The sequence below is a fragment of the Callorhinus ursinus genome, unplaced genomic scaffold, assembly GCF_003265705.2.
Source record: "Callorhinus ursinus isolate GAN/ISIS: 27379988/994484 unplaced genomic scaffold, GSC_fseal_2.0 scaffold4, whole genome shotgun sequence".
Lineage (NCBI taxonomy): Eukaryota > Metazoa > Chordata > Mammalia > Carnivora > Otariidae > Callorhinus > Callorhinus ursinus.
Window position 1 is genome coordinate 84,261,611 of NW_027397066.1, and position 26,837 is coordinate 84,288,447.

Genomic DNA, 26,837 nt, shown 5'->3' on the forward strand with positions numbered 1-26,837 from the left:
TCTGGTAATATCTGAGCTTTAAAATTATACATATGTACTACTTTGATATAATGTAAAATGTAAAAACACAGTAGGAGAATATTTATAAATAAAATAATATGTAAAGCCTGATCCATTTGTAAATATAAATACACACACATACACACACACAGAAGCTTCAGAATGCATGTAACTGTTACTAATGACTGTCTCTGTGTGATGAGATTACAGGAGTTTTGCTGGTTTCTTCTTTTCCTACAAAGATCTGTTTTGCTATTTTAACAAGAAACATACTTTTTCTTCACAAAGTATTTTAAAGTATTCGCTTACCTTAGCTGATTTTTCAATACTTAAGCCTCCATCCAGTTTAAAAAGAATTGTCATGTTGTAACCAGTCTGGTTTCCATGTCCATGAGGCCACCAAGTTTCTACGGTAACATTCTTTGAAGAAACAATGTAAGTCATTTTATGTAGTTTGTGGCGTATTTTCAGCAAAATATTATAGTGATTAAATGCATTATATCAATGTCTCATAGAGTCAATCACAGAAATTCTAGGTTCTATATTAGGCCAAATTATACCAATCCATACATAATACTTAAAAAATCAACATGCTAAGTGTTTCAGCATGGATTAATATACCAAAAGGGAAAGGAAAGAACAGAATACCATGGGTTTCCAGAAAAACAATTTTTTTCATTTCTAACACCGAAGCTTACATTCATTCTGTATTCTTAACAGTTAGAATTGGACTTTGAGGTTGACTCTTTTTCCAAGCCCAGAACTAGAAATTGTTTCTCACTTTTAATCTTACTTTTAATCTAAAATTCTCACTTTATCCGAATAGTCACAACGTTGCTTTACTCCATCCTGTTCAGTTCACAATGATCAATTAGAGGAATAAAAAAAGGAAAAAGAAAAGGGAAAATCCAGCCCACTTCTACCCATGAAAGATCAGGAGTTTGGAATTAGAATTCTGCATGTAAAATAAGCACCAATATTCAAAATAATTTACTGTATTTAATAATCACTGGAATCAGAAATAATCAGAAATTATACAGAATTATACAGAAATAATCACTGTATTTAAATGTAATGCTTATAATGTATTTTGGATTTAGGATACTGCAAAGAGTGCAGAAAAATTAAGATACAACACACCTGACTTCTTGAGAGAAAAGGATGCTAAATCACATGTTCTCCATTTTCTTAATCTTAAAATTTGGGAATATCGTTCCTTAGTTCGTAACATACACAAAATATACGAGAAGTTAAAAGTGAAGGAGAAAATGGAAAAGTACATTTTTCTTTCATTCTCAGCCCCTTTTTTCTAGCCATTTCTTTTGAATAGTATTGCTTTTCATCTAGTGGTTCTGAGGAAGTACCATCATTCACCTTATTAATTTTCACAAACAGCTCAACAATCCTTTCCCCAGGCTGAAGTTCAATGCTGTATGTCTGCCGTGTCTGCAGTTTAGGGATGGCTACGATCACTTGACCAGAAATTGGCTTTGAGCTGACAACATCAAAAGAAGACTCTATTTCAAGATTCCACCCCTGGGTATGGTTATCTAAGGCATAGAGAAAAAAAAAAAGAAAAGAAACATTTTATATAATATATATATAATATATATATATATATATATATATATATATGAAATATGCTAAGCATTATTGCTGCACTCCTTAGGATTCATTGAAGAAAACACTGAAGCAGCTTCTAAACTAATAAGCACTCCACTGATCCTGTCATGAGAAAAAGTCCAGTGGAAATTCTCATTTAATCTTTAGACTTTAATCATTCATTTTGTTTTTTTGTGTTTTTTTAAATCATTCATTCTGAAGAAGAGAAACCAAAAGCATATATTTTATATATACTTCTACTCTAAAAATGTTACAATCATAAGTCATAAAACTTTATATATAGGGCATGAATAGAATATCACAAATGAAAATATAACTAAGATTGATACATGCTCATTCCTTTTTATAAAGCAAAGTAAAAATACACAGTTTAAAGCCATATAAGACATAAACTGAGATGTAGTAGAATTAATCAAATGTGAAAAAAGAGAGATATACAGTTGACCCTTGAACAATGTGGGTTTGAATTGCATGGGTCCACTTACATGATTGTTTTCAAAAAATATACTGGAAATTTTTTTGGAGATTTGTGACAATTTGAAAAAACTCACAGTTGAACTACATAGCTTAGAAATACCAAAAAATTATTGTAAGGGTACAATATATAGTACATATACAAAATATGTGTTAGTCGACTCTATGTGTTATTTGTAAGGCTCCTGGTCAACAGCAGGCTATTAGTAGTAAAGTTTTGGGGGAGTCAATGGAGTGCCTAGCTGGCTCAGTTGGTAGAGCTTGCAACTCTTGATCTTGGGGTTGTAAGTTCACATCCCATGTGGGTGTAGAGATAACTTTAAAAAAAAGTTACATGTGAATTTTCAATTGCACAGGGAGTTAGTGCCCCTAATCCTCATGTTGTTCAATGGTCAACTGTTATTTTAAATGTAGATTATTTAACCAAGAAATATTTACTGAGAATATTCTATGTGCCATGTACTTTGCTAAGTGATGGGAATTACATGGTGACCAGGATAAACATGGCCCCTGACCGCCTGAGTTAAGAGTCTAACGGGATATAGCCAAATACAAAAGTGACATAATACCAGGATGGGAGAAATATGAGGTTGTTCTGAGAAAACATTCACAGGAAGTAAGGTCACTTAACTTACAGGGGTGAGGGAAGGCCCTTCAGAATAAACAGTATCTAGCTGAGCCCAGAAGGATGCTTTAGCTAAGTTCAGAGGCAGATGAGAAGTTTTCTAGGCATGATGAAAACCAAGGGTGAAGAGCCATGAGTGAGGAGAGCAATGCTTTTAACAAAAACTTGAGCAATAATGAAACTGGTAAGGGAGATCAGAGAGGAAGTAAGCAGGGTCCAGCTCATCCTGGCTCATGTGAGGAGTTTGGCAACTTTACCCTAGATCAATGAGGAGCTGCTGGAGATTTTTCATCAAAAAGGAAAACATGGGGCATCTGGGTGGCTCAGTCAGTTAAGCCTCTGCCTTTGGCTCTGATCATAATCCCAGAGTCCCAGGATCCAGCCCCATGTCGGGCTCCCCACTTAGCAGGGAATCTTCTTCTCCCTCTGATTTTCCTCCCCCTTCCCGTGCTCTCACTATCTCTCTCTTTCAAATAAGCCTTAAAAAAAAAAAAAAAAAAAGGAAAACATGATCAGATCTGCATTTAAAAAAAATTACAAAGGGCTCCCTCACAATGACATAGCAGGATAAAAACAGAAGAAGCAGACAGACATGAAATTTCTATCTGTGCAAAAGGAACAGAAGGTGCCACTTGGAAAATCTTGGAATGGAGAGGAAGAAAAGAAAAAGAAAAGGGAGCAAGACTGAAGAGGGAGGCCACAGGGAGAAAAGAAAGATGAGACAGCTGCCTAAGGAATAACCCTTCGGGAGTGGAGTTTGTGAATGGGGTAGAACGTTTCAAGAGGGTTCTGAAGTGGTGTTTTATATTATGTGCAACATAACCCCTTCCTCCATCATCCACTAAACTTACATTGTTTAGTCTCCAGAATAGAATCCGTGTTTGGTTTTGGTTTTAAAATAAGACAGTATGCCAAAGGAGGCTTTGGGCAAGAGCAGGGTAGAAAAGCTGACTCATACTTTTTAAGTTACACAGGAGAAACCAGGGATGGAGTCCCGAAAAAGGTTGCATAGGCAGGATGTGAGAGCCACTAACAAAAGTTCTCATTCCTGACTGCCACAGAAAGGACAGTGACTAGTGCAGATACACTTAGTTTGTATGATCTGGGGCAAGAAACAGGAATTTCCTGCTGAGTGGCTTCTATTCTTCTCTGTGAAAAAGAGATGGGAAAAGGTTGTCTGCTGACAAATATCTTAGAGACCATTTGCCTACAAATAAGGAGGGGACTAATAACCATGGCTCTGCTGCAGATGAAGGAAAAGTATGTATGCTGATCAATGAGCAAAGACTTTATAACTGGCATTCCTTACAAATGTGGAGCCACAATCAGGCTTACTGTAAAGATGATCATAGCACGTCTCATCATCTGTATCCCACATCAACCAAAAGTAGAGATGGACTGGATGCACACGGAAGTAAAACTAATCCTGAACTTAAGAACTATTTTATTTTTTAAATGATCCATTCCTTTTTTTAAGATTTTATTTATTTATTTGAGAGAAAGTGCACAAGCTGGTGGGGGGGGGAGGAGCAAAGGGAGAAGCGGATGCCCTGCTAAGCAGGGAGCTGGACGTGGGGCTCAATCCCAGACCCTGAGATCATGACCTGAGCCAAAGGCAGACGCTTAACCGACTGTGCCACCCAGGTGCCCCTTAAATGATCCATTCTTAGGAACACTAGTCAATGATCCTTGAATTGATTTGTTCTGATCCAGCCAATTCTGGAGTTTACCCACCCATAGCCTCCAAGTTTTTCTAAGATATAGTAAAGTATATCAAGACAACCACACTTGTTTGTTAAAGATACTTTCTTCCTACCAAGTATATACTAAGTCTCTCAATTTTCCCTTTACAGCGTTTTTATTGTTTTTAAACAGAAGCACACAGTACAATCTGATCCAAAGGTACTTATTTTCTTAAAATATCCCTAAATCTTTGACAGCTACATGACCTTCAGCTCCCTATCATATTCCCTCTGGCTTCCCTTACTATCTCTTATTTCAAGAAATAATAATAGATAACATTTACCAAAAACTTCCTGTGAGCTAGGCACTGTTTTATGCTCTCAACATGTATTAACTTATTTAAGCATCACAGCATTTCTATAAGGTAAATTCTATTATCATCATCGTTTAGATAAGAAAGCTGAAATACAGAGGAGTTAAGTAACTTGCCCAAGGGCACACAGCTAGTAAGGTGCAGAACTTGGACATGAACCAAGACAGTCTGAAACTAGAGACTGTACACTTAACCTCTAAGTTATGCCAATTGTAACCAAATAATTTCCCCCCAAAACCATGTCTTATTGGTGCTCAGAATTTTTACAGCAGGGAGGGGTTTAATTATATAAGGGATCATTTATTTTAATGATATCAAGTGATGACAGACATCAAATATATCTTTTGGCTGAGTCTTTAGCCACAACAGCACAGAGTCATAAGACTTTTGAACTAGATGTTGACAGATCCCCCAGTGTACTTTCTGGTAAGTGTTTAATTCCCTCTAGACCATGGCTGACAAACAACTGGTCTTTGGACCAAATCTGACCTACCTCCTCTTTTTATAAATAAAACTTTATTGGAACACAGCTGCTATGGACTGAATTGTGTCACCCCACCTCTCCGAAATTCTTATGTAGAAGCCCTAACTCCCCAATATGATTGTATCTGGAGGTAAATTTTTAGGAGGTAATTAAGTTAAGTGAGGTCATAAGGGTGAGGCCCTAATCTGATAGGTCTGTGGTCTTATCAGAGGAAGAGATCTACCTCCTTCTTTCCCTCCCTCCCTTCATCTCTTTCTTTCTTTCTGTCTGCCTCTCTGTTTTTCTTTCTTTCTCCCCACCACCCCAATCATGTGAGGACACAGCAAGAAACGCAGCTATCTGCAAGCCAGGAAGAGAGTCCTCACTACAAACTCATCAGCGAGCACCTTGATCTGAGCCTTCCCAGCTTCCAGAACTGTAAGAAATCAATGTCTGGGGACACCTGGGTGGCTCAGTCGGTTAAGCGTCTGCCTTCGGCTCAGGTCAGGATCTCAGGATCCTGGAATCGAGTCCCGCATCGGGCTCCCTGCTCAGCGGGAAGCCTGCTTCTCCCTCTTCCACTCCCTCACTGTCTCTTTCTCTGTCAAATAAATAAAATCTTAAAAAAAAAAAAAAAGGAATCAATATGTATTGTTGGAGCCACCCAGCCTGGGTATTTTGTTAAGGCAGGCTACAACAACCATGTTCACTTGAGTACACGCTGTCTTTGGTTGTCTTTGTGCTACAATGGCTGAGCTGAATAGTTACAATAAAGGCCACATGGCCCCAAAAGCCTAAAACATTTACTATCTGACCCTTAACAGAAAATGTTTATTGATCCCTACCCAAAAAGGCTATTCTAATCTCTCTAATATCTGTAATGAGAAAACCGTCTGCCTCACAAAATAGCCTTCCCTTTTTGTTAGCCTTGACTACTATAAAGTCTTCACATTGAACTGAAATCCCCTTTTCTTTAATTTCTACAGAAAGATTTTAGTTCTGCTCTACTAATAACCAACCAAGTTCAAGCTGACCCCTTGGATGTTTCCTATCACTTCCTCTTCGGTGGAAAATCTGCTGCTTATAAAAGCCTCTAGCAGGAAGACAAATAATGCAGTTCCCAAAGCTTACTGGCAGTTTCTATTGCTTCTAACAGGGAAAGTTCTCAAGTAAGTCAGCAGTCCTCTGGGGCTCATCCAGCTAACTTCCTTGGGTGCTGCTAACTAAAAACACTAAGGCTGCAGAATTCAAAAACCCAATATGAACACTTGTAAGTCTATTGTGTCGTCAGCAGAGACACTATACCAACATACTTAGCCCTCTCCTCTACTTCCAAATGGAATACAACCCTTCCTTCCAGAGCCATGGAGAATTTAACTTAATTTAGTCTTCAAAAGCACACGTAGAGTTTTAAATCATCAATAATTTTCCTGGTATTAACTGGTCACCTCTTCTTACTTGTTACTTTTTAAACATATAATCCTGTTTCTAGTTAAGGAGAGCTCCCTCTTATAAATGAAGACCCATTTCTAGAATACAGCTTCCTGTCATACCTCTCCTAGCATTGACAAATTACCCTTTCCTAAAGAATACCCATCACTCCTACCGTGAATAGCCAAAGCAATCTTCAGAAAGAACAAAGCTGGAAGTATCACAATTCCAGATTTCAAGACATACTACAAAGCAGTATGACACTGGCACAAAAATATACACATAGATCAATGGAAGAGAAAAAAGACTCCAGAAATAAACCCATGATTATATGGTCAATTAATTTATGACAAAGGAGGCAAGAATATACAATGGCGAAAAGACAGTCTTTTCAATAAATTGTGCTAGGGAAGTTGGACAGCTACATGCAAAAGAATGAAACTGGACCACTTTCTTACACTATACTCAAAAATGAACTCAAGATGAGCTAAAGGCCTAAGCGTGAGACATGAAACCATAAAATTCCTACAAGAAAACATAGGGAGCAATTTCTCTGACATCAGCCTAAGCAACATTTTTCTAGATATGTCTCCTAAGGCAAGGGAAACAAAAGCAAAAATAAATAAGTAGAACTATATCAAACTAAAAAGCTTTTGCGTAGCAAAAAAAAACCATCAACAAAATAAAAAGGCAAGCTACTGAATTCAGGGGCACCTGAGTGCCTCAGTCAGTTAAGTGTCTGCCTTCAGCTCAGGTCATGATCTCAGGGTCCTGGGATCGGAGCCCTGAATCGGGCTCCCTGCTCGGTGGGGGGCCTGCTTCTCCCTCTCCCTGTTCATGCTCTTTCTTGCTCTCTCGCTCTCTCTCTCTCAAATAAATAAATAGTATCTTTAAAAAAAAAAAGGCTACTGAATTCAGGAAGATATTCACAAATGATATACTCTATAAGGGGTTAATATCCAAAATACACAAAGAACATATACAACTCAACACCACAAAGACAAATAATCCAATTAAAAAATAGGCAGAGGATCTGAACAGACATTTTTCCAAAAAAGACATACAGTTGGTCAACAGACACATGAAAAGATGCTCAACATCACTAACCATCAGGGAAATGCAAACCAAACCACAATGAGATATCACCTCACATCAGTCAGAATCGCTAGAATCAAAAAGACAAGAAATAACAAGTGGTGGTGAGGATGTAGAGAAAAAGGAACCCTTGTGCACTGTTAATGGGAATATAAATTGGTGAAGTCACTGTGGAAAACCATATGGAGGTTCCTCAAACAATCAAAAATAGTAATACCATATAATCCAGTAATTCCACTACTGGATATTTACCCAAAGAAAATAAAAACACGAATCTGAAAAGATATATGCATCCCTATGTTTATTGGAGCATTATTTACAACAGCCAAGATAAGGAAGCAACCTAAGTGTCCACTGATGGATAAATGGAGAAAGACGACATGGTGTGTATGTGTGTATAATGGAATTCTACTCAGTCACAAAAAAAGAATGGACCTAGAGGTTTGGTTTGTTTTTTTTTTTAAGATTTATTTATTTATTTATGAGAGAGAGAGAGAGAGAGAGAGAGAGAGAGAGAGAGAGTGTGTGTACAAGCTGGGGGAGGGGTAGAGGGAGAAGCAGACTCCCTGCTGAGCGGGGAGCCCCATGCTACAGGGTCCTGCCCCAAGATCATGACCTGAGCTGAAACCAAAAGTCGGACGCTTAACCGACTGAGCCACCCAGGTGCCCCTGGATCTAGAGGTTTTTATGCTAAGTGAAGTAAGTCAGACAAAGAAAAACAAATACTGTATGACTTCATTTACATGTGGAATCTAAAAAACAAAACAAGCAAAAGACAAAAACAGACACATAAATACAGAGAACAAACTGATGGTTGCCAGAGGGGCAGAGGATGGAGGCGGGGAGAGGTGGTGGGCAAAATGGATAAAGGAGAGTGGGAGATACAGGCTTCCTATTATTAAATGAATAAGTCACAGGAGAAAAGACACAGCATAGGAAATACAGGCAATGGTCCTGTAATAGTGTGGTACAGTGGCTGATGGTAGCTATACTTATGGTGAGCCACAGCATAACATACAGACTTGTTGAATCACCTGAAACTAATATAACATTGGGTGTCAACTACACTCCAATAAAAAAATAAAATAAAATAAAATAAAACAAATAAAAATAAATAAAAAATGGAGACCAAAAAAAATAATAAATACCTATCATGCCCAGCTCTCCTGCAGTGGAATGCAAATAATTCCAAAAATGGATAAAGTACTGGGGATGGGGATAGCTAAGAAGAAAAATTACTAAATGACTCAAAATCCCTTCCCAGGTCTCCTTCCCAGTTACACCAAATTTTACAACCTCTCCTCACTCTGACTAATCAACTCGAGCCCAAACAACACAGGAATTCTATCAAAACATGGTAGACAGGCAAGGCTGACCTGCTCTCTCTACAACTTGAGGCCTTCGCTGGCCCAAAGACTCAGGGATGCCCTAGCTGATGCCCTGCTCCCTGCAGAAGAGACCATGCTCTAGAGTTTGTTCCATATAACCTCAATCAGGCAGGCAACCCAGAGAATGGCAGAGAATGTGGTTCTGGCCACTGACTCATTTTCAGGTTTTTCCAAAACTGATTCACTGAGGTCTCTTTGAAAACCAACCAACCAACCACCATGAATCTGACTTGGATGGAAATTTGTATAAAGAGTAGGCAGCTCTACAACCAGAATAATGTGTGCTGTTTCTTCATCCAAACAATCTTCAAGACAGTTCCAATTTGTGTAGATGTGACCAATACATTAACCTTTAAAATCCTCTAAAATATGCCAGCTTGCTCCTTTTATATTCCCATAACTACTTCTTTGTCAAGATGTGGTCAGAAAAAAAAAAAAAAGAAAGAAAGAAAAGAAAACAGCTTGGGGCGCCCGGCTGGCTCAATTGGTAGAGCATGTGACTCTTGATCTTGGGGTTGTGAGTTCAAGCCCCATGTTGCGTATAGAGATTACTTAAAAGTAAAGTCTTTAAAAAATAGCTTTATTCAGTTGTCTAAGAGAAAAAGAAAAGTGTAAAAAGATATAGAAGTAGAAAAATAAGAGATGGCTGAGTTACTTGAATTCAAACTGTGTTCATAACTACCAGAAAGACTCAAACTATATCCTAACCCTTGCTTTACCTGATTATAATTAAGCTGCAAGTATCAATGTCTTTATTTAGTCATGTGTCTAGCTTCAAGAAAAACTGAACTCTTCTGTAAGTAGAATTTCTTCTACTTATACCCTCACTAGGTTGTAATGACTGCTGTAACTTACAAACACAAGAAAAGAACTATGGAATGTTAAAGGAAGAAGAAATTTGGCAATCTCTGCATCACTTGTCGATGAGGTTCCTGAGGCCCCAACTATAGAACCTAGCTCACAAGTTCCTGAGCCAAAGGATAAGTCAAGGGCCCAGGTTTCCTGACTCTAGTGTTCTCCACTTTGCATGCATTTCTCACAGAAGCACCTCTCAAAGAGAAAAATACTAGCAGGCACACAACAAAATTTGTGTATAAACACTGAGGAACACCAAAAGCAAAGATACTTTTAGGATCCAGGAATCACACTACTGGGTGTTTACCCAAAAAAATACAAAAACACAAATTCAAAGGGACACATGCATCCAATGTTTATAGTAGCATTATTGACAACAGCCAAACTATGAAAGCAGCCCAAGTGTCCATCAATAGATGAATGATAAAAGAAGAGGTGGTATATAATATACAATGGAACATTACTCAGCCATAAAAAGAATGAAATTTTGCCATTTGCAACAATGTGGATGGGGTTAGAGAGTACTAGGCTAAGCGAAATAAGTCAGTCAGAGAAAGGCAAATACCACATGATTTCACTCACATGTGGAATTTAAGAAACAAAACAAATGAGCAAAGAAAAAAAAGAGAGAGAGACAAACCAAGAAAGAGAACAAACTGATGGCTACCAGAGGGGAGCTGGGTGGGAGGACAGGGGAAATAGGTGATGGGGATTAAAAAGTACACTTATCATAATGGAAAAAATAAAATAAAATTATAAAAGCAAAGGTACTTTTTGCCTTTCAGAATCCTAAGTCCAAATATCAAATACATTCAATATGAAACAAAGCATCTGGGGGGGGGGGCGCGAGGAGGAATGTAAAAATAAAATGTTAGCCTCTTAATAAAAGAGTCCGTGAAAAAGAATGCTGAAATCTACAAACATAAAGAATGTGTCTGGGACCCTCTACTAAGTGCATAATTATATGTTGCCGCAGTTCCTCCATTTGTCAAAATACCATTTTTGCAACCTAAACTATCTCACAAGGGCATGACAACATTTATGGGAGCATCAAAGAGTACAAATATATTTCTTGAATAATTACTGTCTGTAAACCTTGACAGGCACTATAAATTATATCCCAACCCAAAAAAGCAAGATGTTGAATCTACTTAGAGAAACAAAATATACCCAAAGGGCACAGTTAAGAATACAGGATGGTATCTGGGGGGTTAAGAATTAACACGGAGATGGAAGAACATTCAGGTCAGCATGGGAAGGATCTGCAAAGGATGGCAGGTTGCTTATGTAAGATGAAAAACGATGCTTCATCTCATGGGGGGTGGGGAGCTATTCAAAGAGAGCTGCCTTGATTAGCTTCACCCTGCTGAGCATCTAACAGCTTCTCCTTTTGCCCTCCTGAATCTTTAATAGGCGATGAAGAGCTGCAGTGAAGAAGTATCCCTGTGCATGTAAAGAAACAGCAACGACAACAAGCTGAAATGACCAAGCCACAGAATGTTTCAGTTCAAATACAGGATATTTTCCTGTGCTCCTGCTAGAATTATAGGACAGCCTTCGGCAGCTGCCTTTCAAAGAGCTAACAACAGCTTGCATTAGCCAGAAAGGCAGGCTCACAGTTAGTTACAACAGCTGTTTTCCCCTTCTTTACCAAGCAGCAAGATCTCCTTGCTTACTCAGCAGGACAAAATCCTCAAGAGATGAAAACTAAGACAAAACAGACCCAAAGCAAAATTTCCCCCAAACAAAGATAAATTTGTAAATTCCAGAGGAAAAAATCTATTCAGGCAACAAGGCAGCTAATCACAGGAGAGATGAGTCAAGCAACCTACCTACCCATAAAGATATTCTCAAGGGTGAATACTGTTATTTTATGGGTAAAGTAATTCAAAGATGAATGAAAAAGTCATTCAAAATGAATGCGTTCAAAGAATGCATCAAACAAGGCATTAAGCAAGATTGACAAATCTTTGCTATATTGTAAAATTATATTCCCTATAAGCAAAGGGCAGCAATGACCTTCAATACAGGCTTCTGTTGGGCAGGCCAGGGTCTAGGTGAGAGCTAAACTAACTCCTCCAACTCAATTGCCAGGTCTTCGAGAATGAAGGAGGGAGCACCTTAGGCTGAGGCAGCAAGTAAATGTGGATAGGGTGGGGGAAGGCAGCATCTCTGGGGTGGTGGAAGTGCCCAAGCATGGTCAAAGATCCACAGCTCACCTCAGCTTGAGAGGAGGATTCATATACTGAAAAACTTCTCTATACTATTTTTTTAAAAGATTTTATTTATTTATTTGACAAAGAGAGACAGCGAGAGAGGGAACACAAGCAGGGGGAGTGCGAGAGGGAGAAGCAGGTTTCCCGCTGAGCAGGGAGCCCGATGCGGGACTCGATCCCAGAACTCTGGGATCATGACCTGAGCCGAAGGCAGATGCGTTATTAACCGACTGAGCCACCCAGGCGCCCCTCTACTATTTTTTTCTGACTGTGGTAACAAAAGATTAAACAATGTAGCATTTCATCAGAACATACTTATTATATATTTGGACTTAATGTGTTTATGTAAGCTTATGAAAGCTCATAAAACTATATGATCATCCTTCCCTAATAAATTTTAGGGCATAATATGAACAATTCACATCAGATTACAGATATGAAGGACCTAGTAGCATGGAAAAGACAATCAATAAATGAATATATGTCTCTCTCTGTCTCTCTCTCACACACACACACACCACCACCACCGCCGCCGCCACACGGGGCCAGATTACTTGCTTACAAATGACTTAATCTTTGGATTGGGGCATCCAGCCCTACCAGCTATCTTCTCCCCATCCCTCCTCCCCACACACCTTAAAAAACCCAAGTCCAGCCAGACTTTCCCCTCCTCTCCCCCAGCAGATGGGGTCATTCTTCCACCCCCTCCCCAAAAGAAAAGAACAGGAGAATCTTCCTGGGTTTCTACACCCAGTAAAAAGCCTCTGAGCTTCCCTTTTCAATACCAGGGTCAGTCTTTCACTGTTCAAAACACTGAAAATGTGGGTGCCCTAGAACGGCTACTGCTGTTTTAAATAAAACCTGATTAGAATATTTCAGGGCTAAGGGGGAATTATTCAAATAAATATTTTCTAGTAAGGTTTTAAAGAACGTCATGTCAGTGAATTGGTATCTCTTAATACCTTGATCGATGACAAGAGCCTAAGACATAACGGGAGTAATTCTTGTTTTCCTTTGCCCTCCGTATTTTTTTCAAATATAAATTTGCTTTTATTATCTTAAACATTAAGAATAGGTGAAAATCATTGAGGAAGCTGAGGTTAGGGTAAAATCAAACAAATGACCACAGAATATTTGAAAAGTGGAAAAGTTTAGAAACCACCACTATAAGGACTGAGAATACAGAAAAGGATCTATGTACACATATACATATATGTATATAAATTAATATAAATATATAAATATATACATGTATTACATAGATATATAAAGTAAACTAATTCATAAGAATTTCAAGTTAATTTTTAAAAAGTCAAAGAGACTTTTTTCTGTCATACTGCACACAATTAAATTGGGGAGTTATGGTCAGTCATTTGATCTTCAGTGGTAAACTTACTAATTAAATTCAGAAAAAAAATTGAACGTTTGGAAAAACAATAAGGTTATCTTTTTCTAGCCGCGATAGGGAGAAAGCAGAAAGTGCCACACAGTCAAATCAGTTAAGCCTTTCATAATGAGTTGGCTGAAATTACTAAATAGATTGTTATTAATTAATGACTTTCTTCCCTTATTACAGAAACAATATAGGCTCGACACAGAAATCTAGAAAAGACAGTTGAGCAGAAGAATAAAATACAAACTATCTGTATTACTGTTCTGCAAGATAGCTACTGTCTGCATTAGTTTTGACCAACCTCATTTCACACTAAAATTTTAAAAATTAACATACATGATTTTAAAGAAAAGTTGTATGTATCTAGTTTCGATTATGAACTAATCCTCTTAAAAAAATTTTAGTGCCTCTCACAGTGCCTGCCCCATACTACATACCAAGTAAATGCATAAAATATATTAGCTTATTCTCTTTATTATTTTTCAACTTTTAAATGTCTATTGATTTCAGTGATGATTGCGGTCTTCCAAAGGAAAACTGGAAAAAGAGTTCTGGGAAAAAAAAAACTCCTAAAGGAAGTTCCTCTCCTCACTTTCATATGTTTATCCTTCAATTTTCTTTATTACATCAAATAACCAAATTGAAATCTATAAAATTAATATTAAGAATTACTGCTTAATATGCACAGGGCATATCCTCTGAACAGGAAGCGTATTTTTCTCTATGCTAAGTACAAAATACATTGCAGTCACAAAATATCAAAAATGTAGTTGATATGGGGAATTGATTACACGGAATCTAAATTAAATTTTAAACATCATTTAAGTTGATTTAATTCCAATAAAATTCACGCAGTCACTAGCGACTAATAAACTGAACTCTAATGACTCATATTTAGAAAGATACGTTTAGTTTCATATTCAAAATTTTAAATTAAACTAGAACAGTGTTATTCAAATATTTTCAGGTATCAGGATAACTAGAACTCATAGTACATTTTGCAAACCACCTAAAACATTGATTAAACTTCAAAATGATTAAATAAATAACTCTTTGCAAAATCAGACCCCTCCTTCCACTAGATTTTATTATACCTGAGAAAAAAAATATCGGTGGGAATGGGGAAGAATGAACCATTCTTTGAATTTAGTAGCAAGACTCAGTTCAAGTTACACCTCTGAATAGTTCAGAAGCACTAGAGAGCTACGAACAGCCACATTTATACGTGCAATTTAAATCGCACCTTTTCATGCCCTTTTCCCATTTAAAAATGCCAGCAGCACCTAACAACCCCAATTACCCGTCACCTCTGATTTGCTTTTGTCTTCTGCCTTTAGAAAACAGATTTGGCTCGATGGAACAGCAATCTCGGGCCACCAAGGCCTTTAAGATAACACAACTCCAGTACTGACACACCACATTCTTGCTGATTCCAACCAGTTAGGCCTGCCCGTAACTGGACTGAGCATTGTGAGGTATCATTCAAGATCCCCCTTCGCTTGTTTCCCTGACTTCGCAAACCCTCCCTGATCTTCAGTTTTCTGAACTACTGGGCGGCTCCCATCCCACAAGCCTATTACACAGTCTTGCTTGGTGTGGTAAATTGTTCACATCTCCTATCCCCACCCCAACCAATGTGCAGGCAAGAGCATATACTCTAGGTTCTTTCTATGCCAAACACACACGGTGCTGGGTAAACAACTCAGTAACTATCTGACCGGTTTTTCACTGATTTGTTGACCTCAGTGAGATGTCTGAGGTTTTATTCAATGCTCCTTACTTGTGAATAGTGCCTTCGGCTGAAAAAGTAGTATTCTTTACCTTACAAAACTTTCTTTATGCCTTGTTTGCCTTCCAGTTTATTTTCAACTCTTAACAAGGCTGGTACGGGGGCGCCTGGGTGGCTGAGTCGGTTAAGCGTCTGCCTCTGGCTCAGGTCATGATCCTGGGGTCCTGGGATCGAGCCCCGCATCGGGCTCCCTGCTCAGCGGGGAGCCTGCTTCTCCCTCTCCCTCTGCCTGCCATTCTGCCTACTTGTGCTCTCTATCTCTGTCAAATAAATAAATAAAACCTTAAAAAACAAACAAACAAGGCTGGTACGTCACGGCTTTTAGAGGAGGAAACGTGCAGTGAGAGTCAGCCCAGTGATGTGAGCGAATCAAGAACTCAGCACAGTCAGAGTTCTGAAAGTGAGAACAGAGGCTGTGAAGAGGAGTATAAGGCAGCAGGTCCAATTCTTTTAGAAGGAACACTTAGCTCAGAGAAACCTAGAGCTGCTTTGGCTTTCTTTCTTTTTCTTTGCAAAGTATGTTTAAAAGTATCTATCTCCCTCTTTCCTATTTTATATCGTAAATGTTCATGACAAATCAGTTTGTATGTATTTTTCATGCTGACAAATTTAATGTGCCACAAAATTTTTTAAGTGAGTCTCTGAAAAGTATATCTATATATTCAAATTATAAACACAACTTTTATTACATAGAGGAGGCTCAAAAAAGAAAAACAAGAAATCACATCTCTTAGCTTACCATATATAGGGGAAAACATGAAGTAGTTCAGATGACAAATGTTATAGGCTTCAATTCTGACATCTTTCCAGATGCCCTGGGTAGGAAAGGACGGCCCCCAGTCCCAACCAAAGGAACTCTGCTCCTGTAATTTCAAGAGGAAAAAAGAAGACAGATCCTGTTACCATGAAATTTAAACACGATGAAAAATCTGTTCTTTTAAAATATTATATACATATATATTAGTGTGCTAGGTCTGTCATAACAAAATACTATAGACTGGGTGGTGTAAACAACAGAAATTTGTCTCACAGTTCTAGAGGCTGGTAAGTCTAAGATCAAGGTGTTGGCAGGTCTGGTTTCCTCTGAAGCCTTTCTCCTGGCTTACAGACAGCCACTTTCTCACTGTGCCTTCACGTAGTCTTTTCTGTGTGTGTGCATACACATACACACACACACACACACACACACACATTTCCTCTTCTTATAAGGACATCATTCATATTTGACTATCGCCCACACTAAAGGTCTCATTTTAACTTAAGCACCTCTTTAAAGACCGATTTATCACCAAACAAGGTTACGCTTTTAGCTACTGACGATCAGGATTTCAACATAAAAATTCAGCGGGGACACACAATCCAGTCCATAATAGTGTTTGTGTATATGTGTGTGTCCCATTCAGAGCATCTAAAATGGCCTACAATGATCCCCTCCTGGTATTCACACACTGTGTAATCCCCTCTCCTCAAGCAGGGATTAGACCTAGTGAAATCACTTCTAACCAAGAGAATACAGGAGAGGTGATACCATTTCCAAAATTAAGTTATAAAAAACTGCACCTTCTGTTCTGGGTGCTCTCTCCCACTCTCTCCTGGCCATGAGGGAAGCCAGCTGCCATGTTGTGAGGCAGCTCTGTGGAGAGGCCCACATGAGTAAGTGAGCTTGGACGCCAATCTGAGGCCCACCGACAACCACATGAGTGAGCTTAGGCCCAGACACTTCAGGCCTAGTAGAGCCATAAGATTACCACAGCCCTGGTCCATACTTCACTATAACCTCACGACTGGCCTTGAGCCTGAGGCACCCAGCTAGGCCAGACTCAGATTCTTGACTGACAGAAACTAGGATATAAATGTTATTTTAAGCTGCTAAGTTTTGGCATAATTTGTTATACAGCAATAGATAACTAATACATGAACCTATGCAACATAGTTAAGTTTCGCGGAAATGTTTTAAGAACATAAAATCTGATTATGTACATTTATTCTTCAAAAGCATATGACATTGAAGCAACACAGTAGTCACTCTTTAAACTGCTCCAAAATATCTCTGAACCAACCATTGTATTCAACTGTAGTAACTATAAAGGACATTCTATTTAAGTGTAATAACTATAAAGAACGAGGAAACATTTAAAAATAAAGATAATTAACATGTTGAGGTTATGAGCTCAGCTTTTAAAAAGGAATAAGCACCACAGGAAGTACTAAGCTCTTTCTGAATGGAACATTGGTAGAATAGAGCCTGAGGAATTGGCCAAACTGTTCTCATTTAAGTATTATTTCCTAAGATCTGTATTTATCTGAGATAGAGATAAATTAGTTTCCATTACAGAGAAAAACAAAGAACTGAAACCACTTCAGAGCATTCATATTTGTCTAAATTCACCACTTCAGGATCAGATTCTCATGTTTGGGATGAGAACCATCTTGGAGCTATTTATTAAAGAGTTTGTAAGTTCAGGTACGTAATTCCTTTATTAGAGACAGAGATAAGGAGGAGGGCAAAAATATTCAACGTCTTATAAGGCAGACTATTTTCCCCATCAAGGGCTACAAATCACTCTTATTCATACAACTTCTTCAAATAAAAGTTTTCACTTATTCAAAAGAGATTTGTGAAGTGCTTTTTATATTTCAGGCTGGGAGACATCAATGTACAAAACAGACAGTCCTTCCATTTATAGTGCTCACAGTATGGCAAGAAATTCAGGTACTGAATAAATAATCACAAATGCAAAAGACATTGACAGGGAACAATATAATGGGAGAGAGGAAGGAAAGGTGTCAAGACAGGTTTCCCTGAATAATAGTGACTTTTATATGGAGATCTGAAGGGGAAGTATGACTTGTACAGTGTGTTTAGGGGAGAAGGAAGTAAAAGCATCCCTTTCAAAAGAAACAGCGTGTGCAAAGGCCTTGAGGTGCAAGAGACTATCACACATTCCAGGAGATGGAGAGAGAACAATGGGAAGAGATGAGGAGAAGACAGGAGAAGTGGGCGGGAGTCAGACCAAACTAAGACCTGTTACTTTAGCTTAAAGGCAATGAGAAACTGTTGAACAGTTTTAAGAAGGAGCCTGCTACAACGATTTTTGTCTAAAAAGAGCATTCTGGCTGCTCTATGTAAAATTAATTGGAGGAAGGCAAATAAGGTTGTAGGTTGCAGTTAGGTGGCTGGGGTAATATTTCATGCAAGAAATGATGATAGACCGAACTCAAGCATGCTAGTAGAAATAGAGCCTGGGGAAGATTAAAGAACTATTAAAGAGGTAATGTCCAAATGGTCAAAATGACTTAGGGATGGATTGGAGGACAGATAACAGAGAGAGGGAGTTATCAAAAATAACTCTTAGGTTTCTGGTTTGAGCAACCATTCCGAATGGCATTCCATTCAGCGAGACAGGGAACCCTGGAAGAAGGGTTTAGATCCAGGTGTTGGACATCCTGTGCTTTAGGTTCCTGTGAATCAGGCAAGTGAAGATGCCAAGTGGGCGATCCAGTATGAGGTCTGGAATTGAAGAGAGGTCTGGACTGAAGATACAATATTATAAGTTATTAGCAATTTGACTGGTTATTGAAGAAGTGAAGCTAAATGAGATAGCCTAGAGAGGTATAAAATGAGAAGAGGAAAGTGTCTAGAACAGACCAAAGCATGAATAATACAACTTCTAAGAGGGGTAGGTTGATCTGGATAAAGCAACTTAGAAGCAACGGCCAGAGATGTAGGCAGAAAACAAGGGGGAGGTGGAGAATATTGCTAAGAGGGTGGCTGAAGGGATGTGTGCCACCATCCAGGCTGGACAGAGAAGGAAGCAGAGACAAGAGGGGACTTGTCTTGATACCTCTATTCCACTAACTTCATATAATCAGTTACACACTTAGAAGTCTGTAACTACAGAAATAAGTCTCCAAAATCAGTAAGAACACTACCCTACATTTTGAATAGCTATATAGCACTTTATAATATGCAAAATGCATTTACATTATTATTTCACTGTATGCTCCTATCAACAGTCAAGAAGGGAAGGGAATAGCTCCATACATAAATGATGGACTTGCTTAAGATTGTTCTGGTCATAAAGCCAGAATTCAGATCTAAGATTCCTGACTTGCTCTCCAATTCATGTCTCTTTCCACTGGACCATGTTGGTCTAGCCAGAAACATCAAGATGCAAGTCATTGCTCTGGTAAGTTTGCCCCAGGGTTAGTTTTCCACACACCCTGAGAGCAGAATCTTGGGTCTGATTCCGGATTTCAGTGATGAGGGCTTTGTTCTATCTAGATAACCTGAAAGTATGGGGTTTTTTTTTTTAAGATTTTTTTTTTATTCATTAGAGAGAGAGAGAGAAAGAAAGAGAGCCCAAGCAGGGGGGAGGGTCAGAGGGAGAGGGAGAAGCAGGCTGGATCCCAGAACCCCGGGATCATGACTCGAGCTGAATGCACATGCTTAAACGACTGAGCCATCCAGGTGCCCCGAACGTGTGTTTTATATGCCACAAACTGAATGGGGGGTGGGGGGGGACAGAGGAAAACTACTACATGGGTATATGCATAACACATGTATACTTTTATTGAGGAACTGAAAAGTAACATTAGGATGCAGGAAGTCCTCATTTTGATAGATTAAAGATAGAAGAAGAGAGAGAAAAAGTGCAAACTCTAGTATTCAAACCACTGTGCCATTTAAAGCCAAAGGCCAAAAACAAAAGAAGAATTTGAAACAGAAGTATAAGTACACAGTATTCCACAGAATAGCTGACTGCTCAGTTACAGTCTGTTCCTTTATGGTAGTATAAACAAATGGTCATACTGAGACACCGACACAAATTTAGGTAGGTTGAATAAAACAAGAGGAGGTATCATTTTGACCTTAGTACTTATATTAAGGAAACATAATTTAATGATAAATCCATCCAGCCTAAAGAGAGCCACTTAACTTAAATGATCAGAATTTATCAACCGAGGCTTTAGTTAACAAGTACTGGAAAAATACTTAGTATCTTCACAATGAAACCAATAATTACATTTGTTGTTAAAACTAATTGCCAATTTCTAAGAAAATTTAAAATAGAATTACCATATACTCCAGTATCCCACTTCTTGGTATCTATGCGAAAGAAGTGAAAGCAGGATCTCAAAAGAGATATTGGTACATCCATACATAGCAACATTATTCACAATAGCCAAAAGGTGGAAGCAACCCAAATGTCTATTGACAGACGAATGAATAAACAAAATGTGGCACGTACATACAATGGAATATTATTCAGACTTAGAAAGGAAGGGAAATTCAGACACATGCTACAACATGAAGAACACTATGCTAGTGAAATAAGCCAGGCACAAGACAAATATGCATGATTCCACTTATCTGAGGTATCTAGAGTAGTCAAACTCATAGAAACAGAAATAATGGTGGTTTCCAGGGGCTGGGAGGAGGGGAAAATAGGGAGTTGTTTTTTATTTATCTATTTATTTATTTATTTATTTATTTTTAACTATTTTATTTATTTATTTGTGAGAGAGAGAGAGCACAAGCAGGTGGAGTGGCAGGCAGAGGGAAAAGCAGGCTTCCTGCTGAGCAGGGAGCCCGATGTGGGGCTTGATCCCAGGACCCTGATACCATGACCTGAGCTGAAGGCAGCCGCTTAACCCACTGAGCCACTCAGACATCCCTGGGAGTTGTTTTCTAATGGGTATGGAGTTTCAGTCTTGCAACATGAAAAAGTTCTCGAGATTGGTTCCACAACAACATGAATATACTTAATGCTAGTGAACCACACATTTAAAAACGGTAGAGATGGCAAACTTTGTGCTATGCATATTTTACCACAATTAACAATTTTTAAAATAAAAATAAAATCAAAAAGTTAATGCCACATAGAATATTAATCCAACCACATATTTGAATAAACTCAAGTCATTTAGACTCAGATGGAACTCAAAGAAGAATAATGTAATTATTCCAGAAGATAAAAATCACCTTGTGGATGTGAACCTAGCAGTAAAATATAAGAACACATCAGCAAATATATTAATATTTATTAGAATCACTAATAAATATAAACCTTACACTCTGGTGAAAAGCTTGATAAACCTAAATGTTAAAAAAATAATAATAATTTGTAGGGGCACCTGGGTGGCTCAGTCAGCTCTCCCTCTCCCTCTCTCAAATAAATAAATAAAATCTTTAAAAAAATAATTTGTAAAATTACATTATCAGTCACTTATTTTTCTTCTTTTCCTAAGTTCTGAGGCATGCTTCAGGAAGGAAATCTAGGAAGACAAAGATTCTTCACAAAAATTCATATCATCTTTTGGTTCTGATTTCAAGTTTTCTTTTTTTTAAAAAAAAATAGATTTTTTCACTTATTTGACAGAGAGAGACACAGCGAGAGAGGGAACACAAGCAGGGGGAGTGGGAGAGGGAGAAGCAGGTTGCCCTGCGGAGCAGGGAGCCCGATGTGGGGCTCAATCCCAGGACCCTGGGATCATGACCTGAGCCGAAGGCAGACACTTAACGACTGAGCCCCCCAGGCGCCCCTGATTTCAAGTTGTCAATCCCATAAAGCAGGAAGGAAAGAGAGGCCCAACTTCTGAAATACTACTGGTGTCTTCAAACAAGCACTTCACATGGCGGCACAGCCCATCCTCAAGGCTAAAGGCCCCTCCATTTGCAAGACCGTTACCTTTCGAATGAAGTTGACGTGGCACTGGCCCTTCTGCACAGGCGGAGGGCAGTCTGGAGGCACGGAGTAGCTGTGAGCTTTGCTCCGCTGGGCCGCATACAACACTGATGACTGGAAACACAGCTCAAGGGAGTTCACCTCTCTAACCACACTGGTAATATCAAAGCTCTGCATTAAAGGAAAGAACAGATGTGGAAGTAGCCGCGTGTGTCAAATTTTAGATAGAGATTATATAAAAATGTATGAAAGATGCATAAAATAACGGAAATCTTTAGGGTTAGCCTTTTTGTAGAAGAAATAGTATAACCTAGTTGCCTGCTTCTAGGTACAAGTGAACACATTCTCCTACCCAAAAGTAGATTTCTAGGTTTTTCCTTCTATTTGTACTGACAGATGACGGTCCTAGGCAAAGAGAGCAAGAAGAAAATATCTTTAGCCCTGGAATGTCTGCTCTGGCTATTTACACTTGGCCTTGAACTGCCAAGGAATTTCCTAGATGCTTCGTGACAACCTGACTCTCTGGTATGAACAGCGTGTATTTCTAAGTCATAAGTTATTTTTGCTTTGAAAAGTCTACCCTTGAATGGAGATCAGGATATGATATCTTAATGTAATTATTCCAGAAAGAAAGGAACATTTTCCTTCTTAATAGCTTGTCAACTGGTGTTTCGCATGAAACTCCGGATCACCAAAAACAGAGAAGCGAATAGCATTTGCTGAACACTTCTCATGTGCCAATAAGTGTGTCAAACATTTTATATACTTAGCCTATTAAGTCCTCACAACAACTCCATAGGGTCTGTGGTGTTTTCATCATTCTACAATGAGGCAACAGAGAAAGAAAGTAACTTACCCAGTGCTTCAAAGAGCTTGTACCAGCCTGCACAGGCGATTATGCACTTATGTTTCACTAATCACAACAATTAACACACAAACACATGTAAGTAGGTTCTAACCTGGTATCACTGTATACTTACATATCTTTTGAACATGTTGCCTGTTTTCCCAATAGGAACACTATTTAGCAGGACTTTTGCAACTGTATCGACGCCCTCAAAAATCAAATTCACTTTCTGCCATTTGCTTAAAAAAAGAAAAGATTTTTTAAAACAAGCTGTATAAAACATTAACTTAGATAAATCCTTTTTTATTAGTTAAAAACTAAAGGAATAAATACTTCCCAAAAAATACACATTCTTAGAAGGCAGTTTCCAATGAAATTTTCATAAGTATTGATTTAATACATTTTCTAAAACTTAAATTCAATTAATTAACAGATAGTATATTATTAGTTTCAGAGGTAGAGTTCCGCGATTCATCAGTTGCATAGAACACCCAGTGCTCATTAACCTCACGTGCCCTCCTGAATGTCCATCACCCAGCCACCCCATCCCCCCGCCCACCTCCCCTCCAGCAACCCTCACTTTGTTTTTGTTAAGAGTCTCTTATGGTGGGCGCCTGGGTGGCTCAGTTGGTTAAGCGACTGCCTTCGGCTCAGGTCATGATCCAGGAGTCCCTGGATCGAGTCCCACATCAGGCTCCCTGCTCGGCAGAGAGTCTGCTTCTCCCTCTGACCCTCCCCCCTCTCATGTGCTCTCTCTCTCTCTCTCATTCTCTCTGTCTCAAATAAATAAATTAAAAAAAAATTTAAAAAAAAAAAGAGTCTCTTATGGTTTGTCTCCCTCTCTGATTTCGTCTTATTTTTCCCTCCCTTCCCCTATGATCCTCTGTTTTGTTTCTTAAATTACACATATGAGTGAAATCATATGATAATTGTCTTTCTCTGACTGACTTACTTGCTTAGCATAATACCCTTGTTATGTTGAGTGATCTAGCTTATCTTTCTTCATAACATTTCAATTGCCATAAAATCATGAGCACAGCTTGTAATTTCCGAACGTACTGACTTTTTTCTAGGACTTTACAAAATTCTTATGATAATTAAGTTAAATAGTAGATATAAAGCATTTTCACAAAATATTACATTTGCTGACACCATCTAAGAGAACATATTAACCAACTAACAAGTAACTATGAATGAATATTATGTGCCCAGCACTTTGCTAAGCCCTACAAGGAACTAAAACACTCTCTGAACTTAAGGAATCTGCAATCTAGTTGCCAGTCTGGCCTAAAACACAGGAATACAGGGAAAACTTTCAATCTCTTCTATTTTATAGCACAGTCTTGTTGGACAGACCACCGGAGCTATCAGAGGTCATGTCATAAGGAAAGACTTCAAGAAAGAAACAAGAATTTAAAGACGAATAGAATAAATAAAATGTGGTATATCCATGCAACAAAATATTATTTAGCAATAAAAAGAAATGAAGTACTGGTCAACGTGACAACATGGATGAACTTTGAAAACATTATTAGGCTAAGTGAAAGAAGCCAGTCACAAAGGACCACATATTGTATGGTTCCATTTATGTGAGATTCCCAGAAAAGGAAAATCCATAGAAAATGAGTCAGTGGTTGCCTAGTGCCAGGACAGGGATGAGGGAATGGGGATGTTGAGAATGGGGAATGACTGCTAATGGGTATGGGCCTTCTCTCTGAAGTGAGGATAGTGATGGTGGCGCAACTCTTTGAAGATACTAAAAACTACTGAATTGTAGTGCTCGCTTCGGCAGCATATGTACTAAAACTGGAACGATACAGAGAAGATTAGCATGGCCCCTGCTCAAGGATGACACGCAAATCTGTGAAGCGTTCCATATTTTTATCCTAACAACAACAACAAAAAACTACTGAATTGTCTACTTTAAAAGGGTGAATTGTAGGGTGTGTGAATTAGGTCTCAATAAAGTTTTTTGTTTTTTAATGAGTAGAAATGTCTAGGTAGGGGGGCCAGTAAGTGTCTGCCTTCGGTCATGATCTCAGGGTCCTGGGATCGAGCCCTGCACTGGGCTCCCTGCTCCGCGGGAAGCTTGCCTCTCTCTCTCCCTCTGTCTGCTGCTCCCCCTGCTTGTGCTCTCTCTGTCAAATATATAAATAAGACCTTTAAAAAAATTTAAAAAAAAAAACGTCTAGGTATAAGGTAGACCCCCCAAGGAAGAACAAATTAAAAATAAGGAAGTGCTAACAGCATCAATACATTAAGATAACAGGCTAGTGGGCGCCTGGATGGTTCATTCAGTTGGGCCTCTGCCTTCGGCTCAGGTCATGATCCCAGGGTCCTGGGATCGAGCCCCGCATCGGGCTCCCTGCTCCGCGGGGAGTCTGTTTCTCCCTCTCCCCTTCTTCCTCCCCCCACCCGGCTCATGCTCTCTTGCTTTCTGTCAAATAAATAAATAAAATTTAAGAAAAAAAAAGATAACAGATAGTTTCAGGGGCACAGGTTGTGCTAAAGAGCTAAAGGGAGGCATCTGGTCAAGTCCACAGGGCAAGATGGGACACAGGAAGTGGGAGAGGAATAGGCAAGATTAAGCAGCATTTTCATAGACAGGCAGAGAAGGTTAAACTGGTTTTGTCGATTAAAAGGAAGACAATTAAATTGTCAGGGCGCCTGGGTGGCTCAGTTGGTTAAGCATCCAACTCTTGATTTCAGCTCAAGTCGTGATCTCAGGGTTGTGGGACTGAGGCCCCCCAACACCCACCCGCACCCCGTGGAGCCAACCTCAGGCTCCCGTTGGGCTGGGAGTCTGTTTAAGATTCTCTCCCTCTCCCTTTGCCCTTCCCCCTGCTCATGCTTTCTCTCACGCTCTCTCTCTCCCCCCCTAAAATAAATAAATAAACCTAAAAAAAAAAGAAAGGAAGACACTGTCATTCTTCTTTTTTTTTTTTTTAAGATTGTATTTATTTATGTACTTGAGAGAGAGAGGGAGAATCTTGCACAGACTCTCCCACTGAGAGTGGAGCATGAGGTGATGTGGGGCTTAATTTCAAGACCCAGAGATCAGGATTTAAGCTGAAACCAAGAGTCAGATGCTTAACCGCCTGAGTCACCCAGGTGTCCTGACACTGTCATTCTTGAGCAAGAACACCATGGCAAAACCAAAATTTGAGGAAGATGAATCTACTGTTTGGGGAAGATGAGTCTAATGTTTCCATACACTTGTGTATGGAATAAAAAGACAAAGCAAGAAATTTAATTATGCAGCTTTGGGCTAATTGCAGGCACTCACTAACAAAGGCCTAGGCAAATGTGGAAACTGGGAAATGAGGAGAAAGGGGCTGAATCAAGAAAAACGATAGGCAGAAATTAACAGGACTCAGAATCAGACCACCTACAGAGATGAAGAAAAGACAGTATAAGCCAAAAACACCTTAGGCATAGAACATCAGCAAAATGGGGTTACATTAAGAGAAACAATAAGACTGTTACAATAGAAAGTACGCTTTAAGTGGGAAAGTCAATTGTTTAAATTTTGGATATGCTGAGTTCAAGATGAAAGAGAACCCCTTACAGAGATATTTTAAGTATTATCTGGAAATAAGAGCCTGGAGCACAGCAATGTTGCGATGTTGAGCACCACATTCTGGATTTCTCTCTCTTTCAAGAGGCTAGTAAATAATTACCCCCCCAAAAAAAGTCATACAAAAGGGACAGAAGATTTTTTTATTTAGCAATAATGGTGGTAGATATAACTGGGTTACTTTCTGCTACATGGAACATTACTGAAACTGAACTATGCTTTTCCTCATGGCTTCATGACATAATATAAGGCCAATGCCATGGCCTCGATGGCTGGTTAACACCACATGGAACAAATGATATATCTTGAATCCTAC

General features: G+C 38.9%; 1 protein-coding gene and 1 non-coding gene across 4 annotated transcripts in view; one reads left to right on the forward strand and one right to left on the reverse strand.

Annotated features, from left to right (window-relative positions):
- The window catches only part of MANBA (mannosidase beta), a 115,160-nt gene that overhangs the window by 73,631 nt on the left and 14,692 nt on the right, over window positions 1–26,837 (reverse strand). For all 3 annotated transcript variants that reach the window (XM_025873519.2, XM_025873520.2, XM_025873518.2), the window contains exons 3-7: window positions 23,078–23,183; window positions 22,101–22,268; window positions 16,148–16,271; window positions 1,375–1,550; window positions 310–420 (exon numbers count right to left, since the gene is read on the reverse strand). In XM_025873519.2, the coding sequence (XP_025729304.1) occupies window positions 310–420; window positions 1,375–1,550; window positions 16,148–16,271; window positions 22,101–22,268; window positions 23,078–23,183 (685 nt within the window). The remainder of the gene's footprint in view (window positions 1–309; window positions 421–1,374; window positions 1,551–16,147; window positions 16,272–22,100; window positions 22,269–23,077; window positions 23,184–26,837) is intronic.
- LOC112825516 (U6 spliceosomal RNA) lies at window positions 24,721–24,827 on the forward strand. The gene has a single exon (XR_003208716.1). It is a non-coding gene; the product is annotated as a U6 spliceosomal RNA (small nuclear RNA).